The sequence below is a fragment of the Macrobrachium nipponense genome, chromosome 36, assembly GCF_015104395.2.
Source record: "Macrobrachium nipponense isolate FS-2020 chromosome 36, ASM1510439v2, whole genome shotgun sequence".
Taxonomy (NCBI): domain Eukaryota; kingdom Metazoa; phylum Arthropoda; class Malacostraca; order Decapoda; family Palaemonidae; genus Macrobrachium; species Macrobrachium nipponense.
Genome location: NC_087220.1, coordinates 49,953,902 through 49,974,580, shown reverse-complemented (window position 1 = coordinate 49,974,580; position 20,679 = coordinate 49,953,902). Strand labels below are relative to the sequence as shown.

The 20,679-nt window shown below is 40.6% G+C and overlaps 1 protein-coding gene across 4 annotated transcripts in view; it reads left to right on the top strand.

Moving 5' to 3' along the window:
- The window catches only part of LOC135203626 (uncharacterized), a 44,966-nt gene that overhangs the window by 19,588 nt on the left and 4,699 nt on the right, over positions 1–20,679 (top strand). For all 4 annotated transcript variants that reach the window (XM_064233461.1, XM_064233463.1, XM_064233462.1 and 1 more), the window contains exons 3-6: positions 2,177–2,702; positions 4,408–4,781; positions 7,757–7,934; positions 10,346–10,477. In XM_064233461.1, coding sequence (XP_064089531.1) covers positions 2,177–2,702; positions 4,408–4,781; positions 7,757–7,934; positions 10,346–10,477 — 1,210 coding nt within the window. The remainder of the gene's footprint in view (positions 1–2,176; positions 2,703–4,407; positions 4,782–7,756; positions 7,935–10,345; positions 10,478–20,679) is intronic.

Here is a 20,679-nt window from a genome sequence, read left to right as displayed (position 1 = left end):
GCTAATAACGTTAGTTTGGTTAGGTGATCGGATTTGGTTTGAAGCTCCCTGCGTTGGTAGTGGACAGGTTCTGTCATAGAAGAGGGCGAACCCCCATTGACATGATCCGACTTGGATTCTACTAAGTAAGCGGATATCAAGTCCCGTTAGTAGACCCAAAGAGTCTTTTCAGCTGTAGGTCACGCCCTCGCTGTAGCTCTTATGGCTATGCAGACTAATAGACAGTATCTATGAAGTCTTCAGCCTAAACAGGTAAGAACCAAGGTTATGTTTATCCTACAACAGGTGTTGTTTACCTTTTCTTTGTTATTTTCTGTCTTGTACCTCCACCAAGGGTGTCAATCAGCTAAGTATATGTCTGACAGGAAAGTTCATGTACAAAAATGATATTGTTATTTTACAATAAAGTTTTGTACATACTTACCTGGCAGACATATACGATTGATGGCCCGCCCAGCCTCCCCTCAGGAGACAGGTATAAGAGAGAAAAAATCTGGCAAGAAAGGTATGATGGTTCTTACACCCGCCTCCCAGCGGCGGGTAAGGTAGATCACCTGACCTACCTGTCGCGTTAGCCGCGAGTTTTGAATTCTGTCGTGACGTCAGAGACGTAAGCTAAGTATATGTCTGCCAGGTAAGTATGTACAAAACTTTATTGTAAAATAACAATATCATTTTTTCCAGACTGTATTTTAGTGTGTAATTCCTATGCCAACTGTTACAGTTTACTATTAAAGACCTTTCATCCCTGGAAATTATGGTAATTGGGACAGTCTGGTTCTTGAGTACATTTTTATAAAGTATTAAGAGATCTTGACTGTACTTGCCAGGAATAAGCAGACTGCTTTATATTGGCATTTTAGTTTTTGGTTTTAGTTTCAAGAGGATACCTAAATCAACAGATGAGCTTCCAGATGTAGTTTTCACAATTATTCTCAGAAATTTATGAGGGAGTAAGTTAAACTTCTGAACCAAGTGGTGTTTAAGAATATCAATCTTAACCCTTAAGAGCTGGGCTAAAAAAAAATCAATATGCAACACCCCAGGCCAGGGAATCTTTGAGGTCTGCCAATTTAAAAAAAAAAAACTCAGTGGTAAGAGGAAGATATGCAAATGCACAGTGTAAAAAAAAAAAAAAAAAAAAAAAAAAAAAATAAAGAAAATTTTCCTTACCTTCTATGAGAAGTTGAAAATTACTATTTACAATCCCTTTGGTGGGGGCCTCTTTTACAAGACAGTCATCAATTTTACCAAGTTATATATGTTTATCTAATAAATAAATGTATTTTAATTTGTAAAATTATAATTACAGCTCATACAATAGCTAAGATCACGGTTTCCATGAATTCATTATAGCTTTGTTTTACTTGTAGGTTGAACCTAATATGTAGCTTGAAAATAGTTCCCTAATGGATCTGGGGCTTATAAGTAAGCTACTACAGGTTTTAGGGCTTGCTCCCTCACTTGCTATTGTGACAGGGAACATGACATTTCCGGATTGGTATTCAATTTACTAGTCAGTTGAAACTGAGACTACCTCCGATCTAAGGAGAGAGCTTCTTAGTAATTTGCTTGTTTCTGAGGTAGAAACCGTCGCCTTTTTATCATATCCCCTGTTCATCCAACCCACATTGTCCCAAATACCAGAGAAAAAGTGCATGGCGTAGATATGCATAGGGGTCTTTTCCCCCCCCCTCCCCACCTACCACCAAGTTTCAGTGACTTGATTCTAGGAATGCTTGGATGTAGAAGGCGTTGGTTCGTATACTTACAAAATATACAGATTACTTAAAAAATTTATATGTCAGAGCATTTAATTTAATGTACCTGTGCTAATGTATTTATTGTAGTTTTCTTGTTCAGATTCTCTGTAACTGAAATATTTCATTTGCTTTTCAAAATTTTCCTTTTGTATCAGTCAGGTCTCTGTAACTTTCCTTGTGCTATAAGTTTTGAGGAATATGACATGTTCACATGAATTGCAAACCCCACCCACTACTTACCTTTAAACGAAGCATTCATGCATAAGTAAAGCTAGTCAATACTAGTTATCCATTGATTATGAAAGTAGTTAAAGATTTTTATGTTCATGTCTTAGGTTATGTTGAGAACATTTTTATTTTACTTGAGTGCTATTTTAAATAATGATATACTGCATATTTTCTGCAACTTTCAGTGGTGAACACTTCTTGAATGCCCCAGCGGCAGACCAAGATGCACCCATCGCAACCGATCATTTTTTTTCTGCTGATCAACAATTATTGATGACCGCAACAAATGCTACAGAGATGCCTAATGTTGTTGGGCGTAATCCATTTCCCATGATAAACACAGATCATGTGTACCACTTGAATCAGAGGACTTTGGATTTGAAAGAAATTTCTGGATCTACTAATGGCCTATTACCAATCGTCCCATCAAGGTTTGTTTCCCAGGACCAGCTGGCCCATGTCAGCATTGAATTGCCAGACTCTGAAAATGCAGAGGAAGTGGAGGAAGAAGAGTTTACTCTAGATGAAAATGGTCCCATTTTAATGATCCAGGACGCCCTCTGTGAAAACGATGACCATAATGGCTACATTGAACAAGGTTTAGATGAAGGGCTTCGTGAAGTGATTCAGGTGATAAATGAGAATGACTGCATTCGGTCAGTTAATTTTGTTGCCGTCGAGTCGGAAAAATCCAAAAATCCACCTTATATGGTAAGTAAAATGGTGGAGTTCATAGTATTTTTGAGTGATCTATAAAAGAAAGTTAAAGTTGCTAGGTTTTAGTTTTCCATCACCTCAAGGTGCTCGTGCAAACATCAGCCAGGTTTCCCCAATCCTCAGTACAGTAAAAGACTATTATTTCACAAAAGCCATTATTGCTGATATATGTAGATGTAATAGTAAGTTCTAAAACTCATTAAAAAACAAGTGAGGCAATAAATAGATTTGTTAGTAAAAACTTTGGAAGGACAGGTTCTTTTCCTGCTTACTGTAGCTCATCATTTCTGTGCTTGGGACTCTGGTGTTTGGATACGTGACTTGAGTTCTACTATTGGCCCAGGTTTCATGTCTTTTTATTTCACAATTTTCACCTTGAGGCAGCATTAGTCTTTTTCAGTTTCCCTTTTACTATGGCAGTTTTGAAATAAAACTATCCACTGTGTACTATTGGGTTTCTTCAGATGTTTTTATGGTACTGTGTAACCATATCTTCCATTATATAGTTCATTACTCCAAGAACACTGCTCTGCAGCCTATAGTCAGCTATCTGTATTTTATTATAGAATTTTGAAGTATCTATGTACTATATTAATTTTTGTGGTCTGTAAAAATTATTACCTTTTATGGTGGTGTAAGGTAATTTTTTTTAATTTGAGTATTACTAGCTGCATATGATTTGTATTTTGTAGCAGGGCCTATATGCACACCTAGTTAGTTGATTGGTTTAGATTAGCCTTATGCCAGCTTGGGCCATTGCTCAGTGGTAGAATTTTGAAGGTAATAAGAGGTTGGTACTAATGTCTGGACAACCAATCAAAATGATCTACACATAGGGGTACAAGAACATTACTGCGCTATAAGTCACGTAGGATTAAAACTAGGGCGGTATCTGAGTATCTTTGATCCTGTAACTTATTTCTTTATATCTGAAGATATAATTTATAGATTCTTTTAATGCTTTTTGTTCTTTGATAGTTGCAAAGTCTTTTCTAGAAGAGAGAATAAGGTTAACTTGTATTGTACCTATCTCCACATCATTGAAAGGCTAGAGCACAGCCTCACACTTCTGTGGAAGACAATCACAGGCCAATGGCCCTTCCCTTGAAAGGAAGTGCTAAGTTGTGGATTGGCAGCCCCATCTTGCCCCAGCATTTATTTACTTAGAGGTCAAGAATGAACACTATTTCTCAGCTGCATTGAGTTTTGTTTCATGGTTGCATGCCCAGTCAAAGAAGTGCAGATCAAGGACGAAAAAGGAAGAAGATTCCTTTGGTATTTTTTAAGGACAATAAACTGCCAGTATGACCCCTTTCTTTGGTTGTGACTGCTTTGAGCCTTCTTCGCCCCTTGCTTTGTTCATGAAGGGTATGCAAAGACTGGGTTGTGATTGACCCGGCTTTCTTAATGTAAAGTGCTGTTGTTGGTATGCCTGCCAGAACAAAAGATGTGAAGCATCTTTGGCAACAAGCTTGGGGTGTGTCATTAATTAATAAAACTTATCAAGCCTCTAGATTTGCTTATGCCAAATTTTTTGGTGAAGGTCGTGGGAGGACAGTTACTCAGTAGTATTTGTAAATTGACTGTGTTTTGATAGCAATCTTGGTAATGCATCTTTATTGAACATTTTTGTTGTTGGATTCAAATGTTTGGAGCTTTCCACAAAAGATGTGGCTTATCTTTTTGTTTTAATTTTCAGATAGGAGACGAGTCCAAGATTGTTACAAAGGATAACGAACCAATCAAATTCTGTCTCCAGGGAGCAAAAGTTAATCAGACTGTGATTGCAACTTTACGATACACTGAGGAGAAGTTCAAGAATAACCCAGTCCATGCATGCAAGCTTCACCGTAAGGATGACAATGCCTTTGCTTTTATTCTCTCTGCAGCAGGTGAAGAAGTCAAACAGGAAAAGGACAGTATTCTAGAGCATCCTACTGTGTATTTTCAATTGCAAGCAGATAATTTGGTCTTCGATGGATCTTTTACTTTCTACATTACGATGCTTTGCTTGAACTCCTGTCATAAAAGTGATGGCAAGAGAGTCGAACTTGTCTTGAAAGTTCTTGATGGGTAAGTGTCTGAATTTTTTAGTTAAAGGTGTGGAACATTTTGTTTCATTACATAACCCTTCTATTCAAGATATATTGAAAGACAAATATTCTAAAAAATATAGTACTTGAGTGATAATTTTACCTGTACTTATGTATTACTGCCGGCACTATGTGGGGAAGGGACTAAAAGCACTTTCTTGTTGAGTAGTTGGCCAGTAGCATTAAGTTTTTCACAGTTTAAATATAGACACTGTCATGAAATGGGCACCCTTCTTGTTGATAATGACTTTTACTCATGAGTATTGGATTTTATGAGTATTTTCCTATAGCCAATGGATTTCAGGGAATTATTATGACAAGTCTTCTGGACTGGATAAATTTTACTCTCTCTAATTTTGTTGTATTTGGTGATGCCTCATAAAAAAGAAAAATCTTGGCATGTTGATAATTTGGTTAGAAACTGTAGATGTTAATATGATGTTTTGTTATTGAGGATAATAAGATATGTGCATGTTTTTTATTTTGTCAAAACTTGGTGTTGCTTGGTTTGTTTCTCATTCTTCATCTGTTTTAACTTGTGTGCCGTGTTCTCAATTCTTACTTAATTTCTGGTGTGTTTGAATCTTGCTGTTATGTACATGAACAAGAAATATTGAAACAATTTTACACACAAAAACTTAGTTATGGTTGTTATACTCTACATGACAGTTCAGTCCTCCTGCATATTGTTTCTGTTATGTAGCAAAGTGTTTGTTTTGAAGCCCTATTAGTGGAAGTTTCATTTTGCATGACGTCAGAATGTATTGAAGGTACAGACCCAAACTTGAATCCAAATTAGGTAAAAGCTCTGGTACCTCCTGAGACTAAGATGTGCAGTTAGGAGAATACATCTATGCTTGACCTGTGTTGCTAGGTTCCCTGAAAGCCGTTTCATATGGTTGGCTACGTACCTTTAACTTTAAAGCAATAATAAAAAAAAAAACTACAACATAATTTTACCCTAGATTGATTAATGTATAGCATGGAAATTTCATAGCCTCGAATATGGTAAGAGGTGTCATGGCCTAAGCTATTCTAGCTAGTCTAGGCTTATGTGGTTTCCCGTAATGCTGGAATGGTTAACATCACTTAGATTTTTTCTACAAATATAAAGTAAGGGTAATTTTTAATATGTACCCATAGCTTACAATGCCATTATATTTTCCATAAAGTACTTATTATTGTAAGGCTTTTGCTGACTGGAAACTGGGGCAGGGAGAAGAACAATTTAGAGTAAGTTTTAGACTTGCATTAAAAAGGCATTTCTAATTGTGTAACGAGAAACCTGTAACTTACAGAGCCAAATCTCAATTTAGGTGGGAAGGGATGAAGCTGACAACTACAGACAGCTAAAATGAGAGAATGGACCTGGCTGGCACAAAAGAAAAGATTAAGAGCTGCAAACCAAAACCTACATGATGTACCTTTGCATGATCAAAGGGACCATGTTCAATGTTTCAAGTTGACTAAGCACTTCAGAATCGGCTGCCTAGCATCATTAATGGAAAGTTATCAGTGATAAATTTTGATGGTATTTTGTCCCCAGTCCAAATGCATATATTGTGATACACTTTTTTAATGCGTATTTTGTATTCACGTAGCTGCAAGCCACAATTGGCTATTGAAATCTCACAATTTTTTTTTTTTTTTTTTTTTTTTTTTTTTTTTTTTTTGTGGTGGGTGGGTAGGGGGGGGGGGGGGGTGTTCTTCATTTAGAGGATGAACCAGCATGTTGTGAGCAACAGCTTAGGCTGTCCTGACTGAATACTCTCATGCATAAGGTTTTTATTCTAACACAGTACATACTGGAGTTTGTTGTAATTGGTTCTCATTCTTTACTTTACTTTTTTTTTTTTGAAGGAATATCATGCTGCTTAGAAAACTGCTAATAGGAACTTTGATACTATTTCACTCCCTGCTGTCATTGTTATTCATCGTGGAATTTCCCTCATTTTAATATATAAGTAATGTAACAACTCATTACTTTGGAACCAGTGCTTTGAATTTCTTTTATTTATTTTTTATTTAATATTTGCATTTTGCAAATTTCCTAAGATTTCAAATTGATTGATCTGAGAGTTTGGTAAATTCTGCATGTTGCATGGTTGTCATATTGTAGTCGGTACCAGCATGTTTTCCTTTGGAACTGATTATTATATTTGTTTACCTATCTACTTACTATACATCAGCTTATTTGCAAGGTTTTGCCAGGATGAGCTCATAGCTCTTTCATGTCTTTTCTCAAGTAGGATTCCCAACTCCTGTCTTTTGTCCTGTACTGGTGTCTCATCAGACTCTATTCTTTGGCATGGTCTCCTTTGCTAGTGCCTTTAATCAGAGAGTTATTCTCCTGATGTTGCCTACGTTTTAATTATGCCTCCTCATCCTATGAAGTTGCAAGACTGTGCCACAGAGGAGGAATGCAGGAAATCACGAGACTTTGCTTCTGTTGCTATGATTTCTGCCGAAGACAAATCCCTCAGTAGGCTCCTGTCACTGATGTTCACTCTACTTGTCCTGCCCTGCCAGGGAGTGAGATTCCATCTCCATCAGCTAGTTACATGGTTGCCTAATGTTCTTTCTATCACTATGCCAGCTACTTGCTTACTTCTGCCATCTGTGCTTTTTTTTTTTTTTTTTTTTTTTTTTTACTCATTCTCCTTGGCCTCCTCTACCACTTGAGAGGAATGTGCTGTGGATATTGCTGTACTGAGGTAGTATTTCCTATTTTCCCTCTGCTGGGCCACAGAAGCATCAGTTAGTGATTGAAGTTTCTGAAGTACTAAATAACTAATATATGTTTGGAATGTAATTTGGATTGAATTGAAGTTTTTAAAAATTTAATGTTGATGTTTTCTAACTTGTTAATCTTACTTATGTTATACAAGTTAGATGCAGAAATGAAATTGTAGTACGTAATTGCTCTTCAGGCATTTTATATGGTCATAATTTCAGAAATGAGGAACGACCCATCAAAGAAAATAGATTCAACATGCGAGTCTGCAGGAATGTCAAGCGTGACTTCCGTGAAGCATTTCCAGATGGTGCATTTCCACCACAGAAAATATCAAAACCTGAGTCATTCTTAAGGAAAAGGGAAACCCAGGATGAGCCCGTTGTCACCCAAGAAGAAGTAAGTTTATTGTACATCCTACTGTATGTTTTTTTATTTATTTGTTATTAATGTATCCAAATGTCACTTTACACCAACGTAACACACACAGACACAGACACACAAGGTCATTCTCTAAGGCAGTTTTCAATGAACACACACACACACACACACTCACTCACTCACTCACTCACTCACTCACTCACTCACTCACTCACTCACTCACTCACTCACTCTCTCTGTTACAGACTGAGATCAGCTCAGGTTCTTTATTATAATAAACAAAAAAGGATTCAACACCAACAGTTGAAACTTGGGATACGAATATAGAAAGCAACTCAAACAGAACAATAGTTTATTTACAAGCTTAATAACAAAGACAAATGCTGAATGGTTTCTCTTATTTTCATAACAAAATTAAATCTGACAATATGTAAAAAGGGGGAAACAGTGTGGTAATGAAATACTTGCTGGCCAGTTTCGCAGCTGTCGAAATCAGTGCTCAAAGCAAGGGCTTCACAAAAGGGGACAGTGGAAACTTCAGGCAGCTTCTTTATTTCGTGCTGCAGGAAGAAATGTCTAGTCTTGAAACTTGAAGGGCGGGTTACTCCTCAAAACCACTTGTAGGACATTTCTTCTCTGAAGGAATTCTCAGCGTCAGGATCTCTCTCTCTCTGACTATGGATGACTTTGTTATCGTTCACTCTCTCTCGTGCGCCCTCTTCCTCTCTTATCCTTCGTCTCTTCCTTTCTCTCTTATCTCTGATGATCTGATTCCTCTACTTCCTCAGGGTCATATATGTATACGTCAATCTCGTGGCAGGGCTGAAAAGGGCGGAGTTTAACCAGCGAACGTCACTGTCCCTCTAGAAGGTTCTCGACAAAATGTTGCATTATAATACGCGGTGTTTGTAACGACGGCCGCGTGCTGGAGTTCCATAACACACCTGAGCATTCTCGAACAATCATGAGAACAGATGCCTCAAACATGTATGGGAATTCCTCCTTGCTGCAGACCTATTGAAGAAGATACATTTTCCTTTCCTTTAATGTTTTTTGTTTTTTTGTTTTTTTTTTCTATAGAGCGATTACCATGACACACACACACACACACACACACACACACACACACACACACACACACACACACACACACACACACACACAGTCTTTCTCTGAAAGGAAATATGAGTAGAAATATTAGAATTATTGTTATGTTGCTCTTTATGTAATGCTGATAGCTGTTTCAGCCTTGGCTTTTTTCATTCTTATGCTCGAGCAAATGGCTGAAACAGCTAGTACTATTAGATATAAAAAGTTAAATATAGGTTTTTGTCTTTTTCATCAAAGGTTTTCTCATGAGGACAAGAAGACATATAGGATATTGGTAAAATGTTGAATTAAAATGGAAGATGCTACATGTTAATTGGTATTTAATGAAAATTTCCTTAATATGCACAAACATGGCTGACAGAATGCCTACCATATAAATTTTGCATTTGCCACATTTTAAGTAAGGCCTAGTCATAGGTTTTATTTGTGCAGTTTATACAATTTTGATTATCACTTTTGGATAAAATATCACCCCAAGTTAGAATTAATAAATAGTGCACCAAACAGTTGAACAAACCTCAAAAGTTGATTAAGATGGTTTTGTTTACGTCCAGTGAGCTTGCGTAGTCTATGTTTCTTGTTATGGAAAATTTTTAAAGTTTTATATTTCGATGCTTTGTAACTTTGTTGATGTGCATAGCATTATTATTCTAAAATGTGTTGAACGAAAAACCGTTTTATATTACACTTTCATTGCATTTATGACATTGTAATAATTACTTTACTGTACTTATTCAGATTTTTTGTTATATGTTTTGTATGATTATTGTCACAAAATTTGTTCATTGATCGAGAATAGGGTTCTTATGGTATCCAGCTGTGAAGGGTATGCTAAACAGTCCAAGTAGATACCTCAATCTGAAGAGAGAGTCACATGCTCAAATTAACAGCTCAGCAGTGACTGCCAGTGGAGTGAGTGATTGAAGAGTAGAAAGCTCAGGCAATTGCCTTCTCCATAAATGACTGTTCATAAGGAAAAATAAGATTTTTGTTATTCATATATTTTATATGATAATCTTAAAATATTATAAACACATTCTTCCTTCTTGGAGTGCCTTCTTTGCTATAAACTATACCTGCTTAATATATACCTTTGGTAGACTGGAATAAGAACATTTGAAAGTTGAGAGGGGGCTTGTCAGAATGAGGTTTTGTCTGTTACCAGCTGTCACCTCTCACCTCTATTTAAAGCAGATAAGTTTAAAGACTTCGATAAAAATATGAAGTTTGGGCAATGGAATATAAGGTTTGGCTGATTGTTTCAAATTATTTTACAAAGAAATAAATTTTGATTATGGCTTATGAACTTTATTTTTCAGGCTCAGCCAGTAGACCAGAAAGTGAATGTTGTCAGAATGAGTCTCCCAGAGCAAAAGGCCCCTGAGGAGAAAGTTGTCATTCGCAAGAAGAGGGCTCAACCCAAAGCTCCCCAAGGAAATAAGTTTTACTTGGTATGTTGTATGATTTTTTTTTATTTCCTCATATAGACCGTGCATTGCCAGTAACAGAGTGTATTACTTCTGTGCCATGTAAATGCACTTGAAGTTCCGATTTTACAAAGTGACATTACCCAAGGAAACAACTGTATTGAAATCTTGGTTGTCGTTTGTAACAGAGTAGGCAGAGAATCTCCTCTATCATTATTTTTTTTTTTTTTTTTTTATTCTTTTGAAGGGCACCCTTGTTCATTGCCCAGGACATGAGCACTGTTGAAAATGGATTATTGTAATTTTTATTTGCTTGGCAAAAAATATTATTGCAGGGTTTTGATGCTTATACAAACCTTGTATTTTGCTAGTTCAGCATAGTTCTGCCCTTTATGGTGCAGTGTTAGTTGAAAGGAAAATCATTTAGATGAAAGAAAAGGACATAATTATAGCCGTAGTGCTCAAATTATGCCTAATGATTTGGATAAAACCCTTTCCACTTAACTAGAATTTTCCATGTTACCTTCCATTACTGAACAATACACGTACGTACTACATCAGATACAAATATCATCTTCATTGCTAAGGGGCCGAGGAAGTAGCTAAACTTGTGGGAAGACTAAAATAGAAAACTACTTTACAGAAATAAATGCAAAAGAAGTTACTCAGTTTCTTACAGGACTCACTCTACGACATAACCATATCTTTGGATTTTGATGAATGTCCTCCCCTTCCCAACTAGGGACGTGCACTTTCCAGCCAGGTTACTCATTCCAAGAACTAGCACAGTTTTGACCATTTGTTTGTTCCAGGATGTGTTACTAAAATGCAGTATGCACTTTCACATGTTCATTGTGCTCATGCTTTTGTTATCCCCTTATTTTCTTTGCTGGTGGGAAACAATGAAGAGCATCTCCTGTGGCCCCATGAGAGTTGTAAGGGGTTTATCTTGAAGGATCAAGCCCGTATAGGGAAGGGTGAGCTGGTTTTGAGCCACTGGCATATGCTAGTCAAAAGTAGCTAAAACTATTCTCTACTAGCTTAGATGAGCCATTTCATCATGCCATTTTAGTATGGAACTATTGAATAATAGCATTGGCTTATGGTTGAGTGCTATATTATTTTCTTTTCAGGTCAAATTGTTATGCTTTATGACATGTACAAATCATGGCTTCACTGACAGGGCTATCTATTTGTGTTTGACACCTTGTTAGTCATGGAACTTTTGGACCACTAGACTCTTAAATTTCAGAGTAGAAATACCTGTAGTTGGGGAGGTGCATCAAGGTAACTGGCCCTCATGTTATGATAACTGTTTTTTATTTATTAATTTTTTTTTTGGAGGGTAATGGTGTGGATGAAGAATAAGAAGACTGCATAGGAAGACTTGATTCCATAGTATTATTGGCTCCAAAGATCTTTACTTTAGTAAGAGTGGCAAGTCCTCTGACCTATGCGTATAGCTACTCAGGTTGTTCCAAAGTGAGCCGGACAACACTTGGAATAATTATACCCTCAAGGGGCTGGGTGCTTTGGAGCCTGAACTTGAAATGACTAAGTAAAAACTCCTCTGTCTTTTGGAGTGTCAGGAAAATTTGAAAATGCTTATCCAAATCCACTTACACCTACTGTAATGGGTTTATGGGGTTCAGGCTAATTTGTTCATGAAACTTACCTGTCAGATATATATATAGCTGTATTCTCCGACGTCCGACAGAATTTCTAAACTCCCGGCACACGCAGTGGGCGGCCAGGTGGTTAGTACCCATTCCCGCCGCTGGGAGGTGGATATCAGGAATCATTCCCATTTTCTATTCAGATTTTTCTCTGTCGCCGGTCAGTAAACAACTGTTTACAGACCTCCGCCTAGGATTTTGAAACTTCTTGTGCTAACTTGAGTATTCTGATTGACTTTTGGTTTTGATTTGGCTTGTTGGCTTGGCATACGTGATAGTGGATTTGATTTGGATTTGGCTTTGACTTTTCTTTGATTACGATGTCTGGATCTAGCTCTGCTAGCTTCAGGGTGTGTAAGGTGCATGAATGTAAGGTGAGGTTGCCGAAAGCTTCGGTAGACCCTCATTCAGTGTGCTCGAAATGTCGTAGTCATGTATGTATGTTGAATGATAGATGCATCGAGTGTGAGCAATTGACTGAAATTGAATGGAAGGCATATGATTCTTACGTGAGAAAGCTTGAGCGTGATAGAATCAGGAGGTCTTCCTCTAGGAGTGCTTCTGTGAGTAGAAGTCAAGGTAGAATTGTATCTCCATTAAATCCTCCTGTAGATGTAATTCAACCTGATCCTGTTGTATTGCCTCCGAACAATCAGGAAGTGTCTGCAGAAGGAAGTGTATTATTTACGATCATGGAGTCGATTCGCGCCTTGGAATCTAAAGTGATTGCTCTACAGTCAAATGTGAATTGTGATAAAAGTGTTAGTGCATCTAGTGTTGTGGAAGGGGGGTCAGATCGGTCCCATAATGCCTCTAGGCCTAGGCCCCTGCCAGACTCCCAGGCCTTAGGGAGAGGCAAGCCGAAAGCCGAAGGAGGGTTACGGGATCTAATGACCGGTCTGACGTCCCTTCGGCAGAAACTGAGGACGAATCTCAGGCTGCCGGTGTTCGTGCACGGGCACGAATACTTAAAGAGTGCTTCTCTTCTTCCGAGGCTTCCTCTCCTCGCCGAGGTTGGGACGCTCGGAAGACCTCTCAGGGGAGAGCGGCAGGGGCGCAAGGTGTCGCACAAGCGGGCCGTCGCCCTTGTCGCCCTCTTAAGAGAGGTTTCAGAGAAGAGGACGCTTCACGTCCTTCTGATCATTACGTAGATTCATCACCTGAAGATTTTGAAGCTTTTCCGCCACAGAAAAGGAACAAGACTTCATCAGGGGAGGACTCTTTCGAGCGTCCAAGTCGCTCTAAGCATGTTCCTGAGTTGAAGGAAAGGGCATCCCCTCGCCCATCTTTCCTCGCACAGGATGAGTCCTTCTCCAGATCGAGAACTTTCCCCTTCAAGGAAAATGCTTTGGGAAATGCAGAGACAGTTAGCCTCCTTTTTTGAGAGAAAGGAGGCAGAAACTAGTCATCGAAGGAAGGATAGGTGGCTGCCTGTTAAGAGGACTAGGCAGTCCCCGGCTCCTCCTCCGCGTTTTTCGGCCTTTGAGTCTCCTCATGAAAGGGCGTCTAGGAGAGACGAATTTGACAGAGACGTGAGTTGTCGCACAGGCGGCCGGCGTCTTTGTCAAAAGGCCGAGAACGCTCAAGGATCAATATCGGAAGTTCAAGCTTTGCATGTTGATGATCACGCTCGGCGTCTTAAGCAACGAAGCGCTTACCAGGACGCTCGAGAAGACGCTTTTCAAGACGCGCGGAACGCTCGCCAAGACGCTCCAACTGACGCTGTTCAGGACGCACGGCGTCCTACACATCATGACGCTCAGCAAGACGCTCGAGCTGACGCTGTTCAGGACGCACGGCGTCCTACACATCAGGACGCTCTGCAGGACGCTTCTCAGAACGCGCGGCGCCTTGCATATCGGGACGCTTTCCAGGACGATCAACAGTTGAGTCCGAAACGTCAGGATGTTTCTCATGTTAAAGTGTCGAAGTCATCGCGATCTTGAAGGGCGCTGATGACCGAGAGAAGGATTCGTCTAGTGATCGCTGCCCTACTGATGATGACGAACCAAATGCGTCAGCGTCGTCAGACTATAAGACGTTGACGGATTTACTTAAGAAATTGTTCCCAGATAATTTTCAAGCGCCCATTCCTTGCTCTCCACCTTCACAATTTGCCTCATCGAAGGCCAGGAAGGCCCCTGGCTTCCTTAAGATGGCCACTTCGCTCTCTGCGAAGAGAGCGTTTAAGAGAGTCCAGGATTGGATGGATTCAAGGAAGGTTAAAGGGAAGACTTCGTTTGCACTTCCTCCATCTAGACTGAAAGGGAGAGCTGGGATCTGGTACGAAACAGGAGAAGAAGCAGGATTGAAAGCACCGTCTTCTTCTCAAGGAGATTTCGCCAATTTGGTGGACGCTCCAAGGAGGTCTTATTTGTCATCGGCTAAGGTTTCCTGGACAATGACGGAGACTGATCATCACCTCAAGGGGTTATTTAAGACGCTAGAGGTGTTTAACTTTTTAGATTGGTGCCTCGGGGCTTTGGATGTACAATCGAGGAGTCAAGACTCGATTTCGCTGGAAGAGCTTTCGAGTGTATTAGCTTGTATGGATAGAGCAGTAAGGGATGGCTCTGATGAGTTAGCATCTCATTTTGCTACAGGTCTGCTAAAGAAGAGAGCTCTCTATTGTAGCTTTGCGGCGAAAGCAGTTTCTCCCGCTCAGAAAGCGGAGTTATTATTCGCCCCCTTCTCTACGCACCTATTTCCGCAGTCCATGATTAAGGATCTGTCGGTAAACTTGCAAGAAAAAGCAACAAGGGACCTCTTGACTCAATCTTCCAGACGACCTACTCCTCAGGCTTCTACTTCAACAGCTCCAGCACCCAAGAAGAAATTTAAGCCCTTTCGTGGAGCACCTTCCTCTAGAGGTTCTTCGAGAGGAAGGGGGTCCTTCAGAGGTAAGATCTCTTCTATCAAGAAGGGAAAAAATTGACGTTTCTGCCCTTCAGGCACCTGTAGGTGCGAGACTCACCTTATTTGCTCAGGCATGGAGGACGATAGGGGCGGACACCTGGACCCTAGATGTGATCGAGAGAGGATACAAGATCCCTTTCCTCTCTGCGCCTCCTTTGAGCACGAAGCCGATAGACCTGTCGCCCGCATACCAGTCAGAGAAGCAACAGATCTTACTCGACCTTCTAGATCAAATGTTGGAAAAGAAGGCCGTAGAGGAAGTCCTGATGCTGGATTCCCCAGGCTTCTACAACAGGTTATTCCTGGTTCCGAAGCAGTCTGGGGGATGGAGACCTGTCCTAGATGTCAGCAGACTGAACATTTTTGTAAAGAAAGAAAAATTCAGGATGGAAACTTCTCAGTCTGTGCTAGGGGCCTTGAGACCAGGGGATTGGATGGTGTCATTGGACCTTCAAGACGCTTATTTCCACGTCCCGATCCATCCCCAATCAAGGAAGTTCCTGAGGTTCGTCTTAAAAGGGCAGGTCTTCCAGTTCAGGGCTCTGTGCTTCGGTCTGAGTACGGCGCCGATGGTTTTTACTTTCCTCATGCGGAATGTGGCGAAATGGCTTCACCTATCGAAGATAAGAGTCTCGCTCTACCTGGACGACTGGCTAATCAAGTCGCCTTCGAAGTCAAGGTGCCTGGAGGACCTTCAGACGACATTACAGCTGACGAAGGCCCTGGGCCTTATAGTAAATTACGAGAAGTCCCATCTGATCCCCACGCAGTCCATCGTGTATCTGGGGATTCAGATGGATTCAGCGGCTTTTCAAGCTTTTCCATCAAAGGAACATCAGCAGAGATGCTTAGAGAAAGTGTTAGCCTTCTTAGGGAAAGAAACATGCTCGGCGAAGGAATGGATGAGTCTGCTGGGAACCATTTCTTCGCTGGAGAAGTTTGTTTCCCTGGGGAGGTTGCACCTCAGGCCACTCCAGTTTTTTATGGCAGAAAACTGGAAAGACAAGAATCTAGACTCGACTTTGATTATCTCAAAAGCGGTCAAGGATCATCTATCTGAAGTGGTGGCAAGATCCGACCAAACTCTCGGAAGGGATGTCCCTCAAGCTTTTTGAGCCCCCGACCTAGTGTTGTTCTCAGACGCCTCCATGGTGGGCTGGGGAGGCAACACTAGGAAAGGAGGAAGTGTCAGGCCTCTGGAGAGGGGAACAGAGGTCCTGGCACATAAACTTAAAAGAATTGGAGGCTATTCGGTTGGCTCTTCAGTTCTTCGAAGAACGATTGGTGGGCCGAGTTGTCCAGATCAACTCGGACAACACTACGGCTCTCGCTTACATAAAAAAGCAGGGGGGACACACTCTCGATCACTGTTCGTGATAGCGAGAGACATCCTTCTATGGGCGAAAGCTCGAAACATAGTGATCCTGACAAGGTTCATTTCAGGAATTCAAAATGTTCGAGCGGATCTTTTAAGCCGTCGACATCAGATGCTTCCCACAGAATGGACCCTACATCTAGAAGTTTGTCAAGAGCTATGGAAGTTGTGGGGACGGCCGCTAGTCGACCTCTTCGCAACCTCGAAAACGAAGAGGCTTCCGATTTATTGCTCTCCAGTTCTCGACCCGGAAGAAGCAATAGCGGTAGATGCCATCCTATGGGACTGGACGGGGATGGATGTGTACGCCTTTCCCCCGTTCAAACTCTTAGGAGAGGTAACAAGGAAGTTTGCGGCGTCGCCAGGAGCGAGAGAATGACTCTGATGGCCCCCTTTTGGCCCTCAAGCGATTGGTTCACGGAGGTCATGTCTCTTCTGGTAGACTTCCCGAGAACCCTGCCAGAGAGAGTCGATCTTCTCAAACAGCCCCACTTCGAGAGGTACCACGGAAACCTCTCCGCTCTGAGTCTGACTGCGTTCAGACTATCAAGAAGTTGGCCAGAGCGAGAGGTTTTTCAAGATCAGTGGCAGAGGCTATTGCCAATGCGAGAAGAGCTTCCTCTCGAGCAGTTTATCAGTCGAAGTGGGCTGTCTTCAGGAGATGGTGTAGGAAGAAAGGTATTTCCTCCTCCACGACCTCTGTGAACCAAATCGCTGAGTTTCTCCTGCATTTGAGAAATGTGGACAAACTAGCAGTGCCCACAATAAAAGGATACAAGAGTATGCTGTCAGCTGTCTTCCGCCACAGAGGATTAGATCTGACAAATGATAAAGATCTTCACGATCTTTTGAGATCGTTTGAGACAACCAAAGTACTACAACCGAAGGTTCCATCATGGAACCTTGATGTAGTTCTAAGGTTCTTGATGTCGGCTCCCTTTGAACCTCTGCATGCTGCCTCATTGAGAGACACTACTAGAAAGGCGATTTTCCTAACTGCTTTTGCCACGGCAAAGAGGGTTAGTGAAATTCAGGCAATTAGTAAAGATGTGGGTTTCAGAGGACACAGTGCAGTGTGCTCTTTGGATCCTAATTTCTTAGCGAAGAATGAGAACCCATCTAACCCCTGGCCCAAAAACCTTTGAAATCAAGGGGTTAACAGAGTTCATCGGACAAGAGCCAGAGAGAGTCCTGTGCCCTGTCAGGGCCTCTCAAATTTTACATGCAAAAGACCAAAGATTGTCGGGGTCCTTCTGAGAACTTATGGTGTTCTGTTAAGAGACCCGACTTTCCTATGTCGAAGAATGCACTGGCATTCTTTTTACGGAGCACCATCAGGGAGGCCCATGCGTCCTGCTCGGATGGTGATATGAAGCTTTTGAAAATAAAAGCCCATGAAGTGAGAGCTGTTGCGACTTCAATGGCATTTCGAAAGAATATGGCACTTAATGATATCATTAGCGCTACTTTTTTGGCGAAGCAACTCTGTGTTTGCTTCACATTACCTGCGGGATGTGAAGACGGCATATGAGAACTGCGAGTCGCTAGGACCATACATATCCGCAGAAATGGTGTTGGGGGCAGGGAGCAGCACAAATACTATCCTATAGAAAAGGGGTAGGTGTGCTTTTTAATTTTGGTGTTGGTTTATGGTTGAAGGGTTGGTTGCTTGAGGCGCTTTCCCTTTCTTTAGCCTAGAAGTTATGGGACTAACTTCGATAGGTTAGGTCAGGTGGTGGTTTTTAGCTTCGTTGCCCTCACAGTATGGTCAATATGGTCTAGTCACATTGTGGTCACGCCCCCGTTGACAGATCATCTAGAGCGCACCAACTACACAGGTCACTACCTTGTTGGCAACTCTAGTAAAGCAAAAGCAGACTTCGGTGACAGTAATCAAGAAGTCAGCTATGCTAACAGGTAAGGAATCAAGATGTCAATCATCTGCACTTGAGGTGTTTCCTAAATCCTTCTATTCTGTCCCTTCCCACCTCCAATGGTGGGATTCAGCTATATATATATCTGACAGGTAAGTTTCATGAACAAAATGTTATTGTTATGATACAATAAAGTTTGTTCATACTTACCTGGCAGATATATATAATTAAAGTACCCACCCACCTCCCCTCAGGGGACAGTGGTATGAAAAATCTGAATAGAAAATGGGAATGATTCCTGATATCCGCCTCCCAGCGGCGGGAATGGGTACTAACCACCTGGCCGCCCACTGCGTGTGCCGGGAGTTTTGAAATTCTGTCGGACGTCGGAGAATACAGCTATATATATATCTGCCAAGTAAGTATGAACAAACTTTATTGTATCATAACAATAACATTTTTATATTCTATTTCATTACTATAATGAAAATTTGTTGTCGTTAGAGTGGCTATGATTCTTTTAAAATTCAAACAGAAGTCTGAAAAAAATATTTGCTACAAATTAATATGTACAAATCAGAGTGTTGAAATCCAGTTTCATTTGTTTTAGTACCCAGTAGCTTTCATAATGAAAATGACAGATTTTTCATTTACCTTCATAAAATCTTTTTTTAAGCTAATGCCATACTACATTACTGTACTTGACTCTGGAATAATTATCATGCATGTAACTTCTTAATGCGGGAAAATTTATCTCTTTATAATAAGCATTTTCCTACCCACAGTCTTGCATTACTATATGTTCAGTTAAGCTTTATCACATGCAGCATTTAAGATGTAATTATGTAAAGCCTGTGAGCAACTTGGGACATCATCATCCTTCACCAATAGCCAGAAAAGTAACGTTTGCCGCACATACTCCATTGCCAGGTTAGCACCTAAAGCTTGGCCAAAATTTTGGACCATGAAAAGATGGGTGCTTAGTATTAGGAGTCCATACTTTACTAGATAACCCATTGTGCAAAGGAAAGTTAAAAGTCAAGATAATGTGGCGGGATCACAAGCTAGAAAAAAAACAAGTGGCAAAACCCTCCCCACATTAACCTAATCGATCCAGCTGCCAAACCCACCCTCAGTCACACTTTCTTCTTTACACAACAAAATACAGCAGGACAATTGACCTACACCTATACAAAAAAAAAAATAAAAACAAAACAAAACACAAAAAACAAAAACTCTCAAAACACATGTACTTGCCAATCAATCCAGTTACTCCGGGCTATCCTGTGCTGTCCGCTGGTTAAGGTCTCTGGGACACCAACAACAACAACACCAACAACTACAACACTAACAACGACAACCAAGAACCACGACACCGCAACCCAACACAACAACACCAAGGACTACAACACAACAACCAAGGACAATAACAACACAACAACAACTCAACAACACAGCAACCAACCAAAGAACATAACCACAACCTAACAACACAACAACCAACCAAGGAACACAACCTCACATATAACAACAAAAGACCACTGCACAAACAACACAAAAAAACACAACAGCACAGGCACAACAACTCTAAGCAAAAACTAACTTAACAACACCAAATAAAACACAAAATTCAATCAACTTCCAATGCCTTCAATAGACTCCTCCAACACTACTACCTATCACAGGCTCTCACCAAAGACTGACTGAAAAACTCATTAAAAAACACAGAACTCTGATCTCTACCAGCAGACAACCCAGCCAGAACTCACCAACAGCCAATACAGTTGTTCATCCAACCACCAATTACTCTCTCTCTCTCTCTCTCTCTCTCTCTCTCTCTCTCTCTCTCTCTCTCTCTCTTCTCTCTCTCTCTCTCTCTCTCGCTCTCTCTCTCTCTCTCTCTCCTCCTCTCTCTCTTCTCTCTCCTCACACACACACACACACACACACACACACACACACACACACACACACACACACACACACACACACACACACACACGTTGTCAAATGGAACTCCATAACTCCTCCATAATAATACGTACAGATCATAGGTCAAATCTGAAACTGATCTTAACTGAAAGTCTGAACTTGAGGAGATAGAAACTATGGATTTGGCTGCACAATTCACCATGATGTCAACATGCAGCAAGAAATCAAGGTCTTAACCATGGCCAAAACTTGTGAACTGTAGATGAAGAGTTGTATGTGTCATGTATAGTACTCCACTTGTGATGCCAGTGTGCAGTGTGTTTCATGGTTATAGTTAATGGTCAGAGGTTAGATAAGAATTTAACATGGCATATTAGTTAGATAGAGACTTCATACTGTACATATATGGTATACATAATCCACTAGTGTAAGGTCAGTCATACTCAGAGAGGT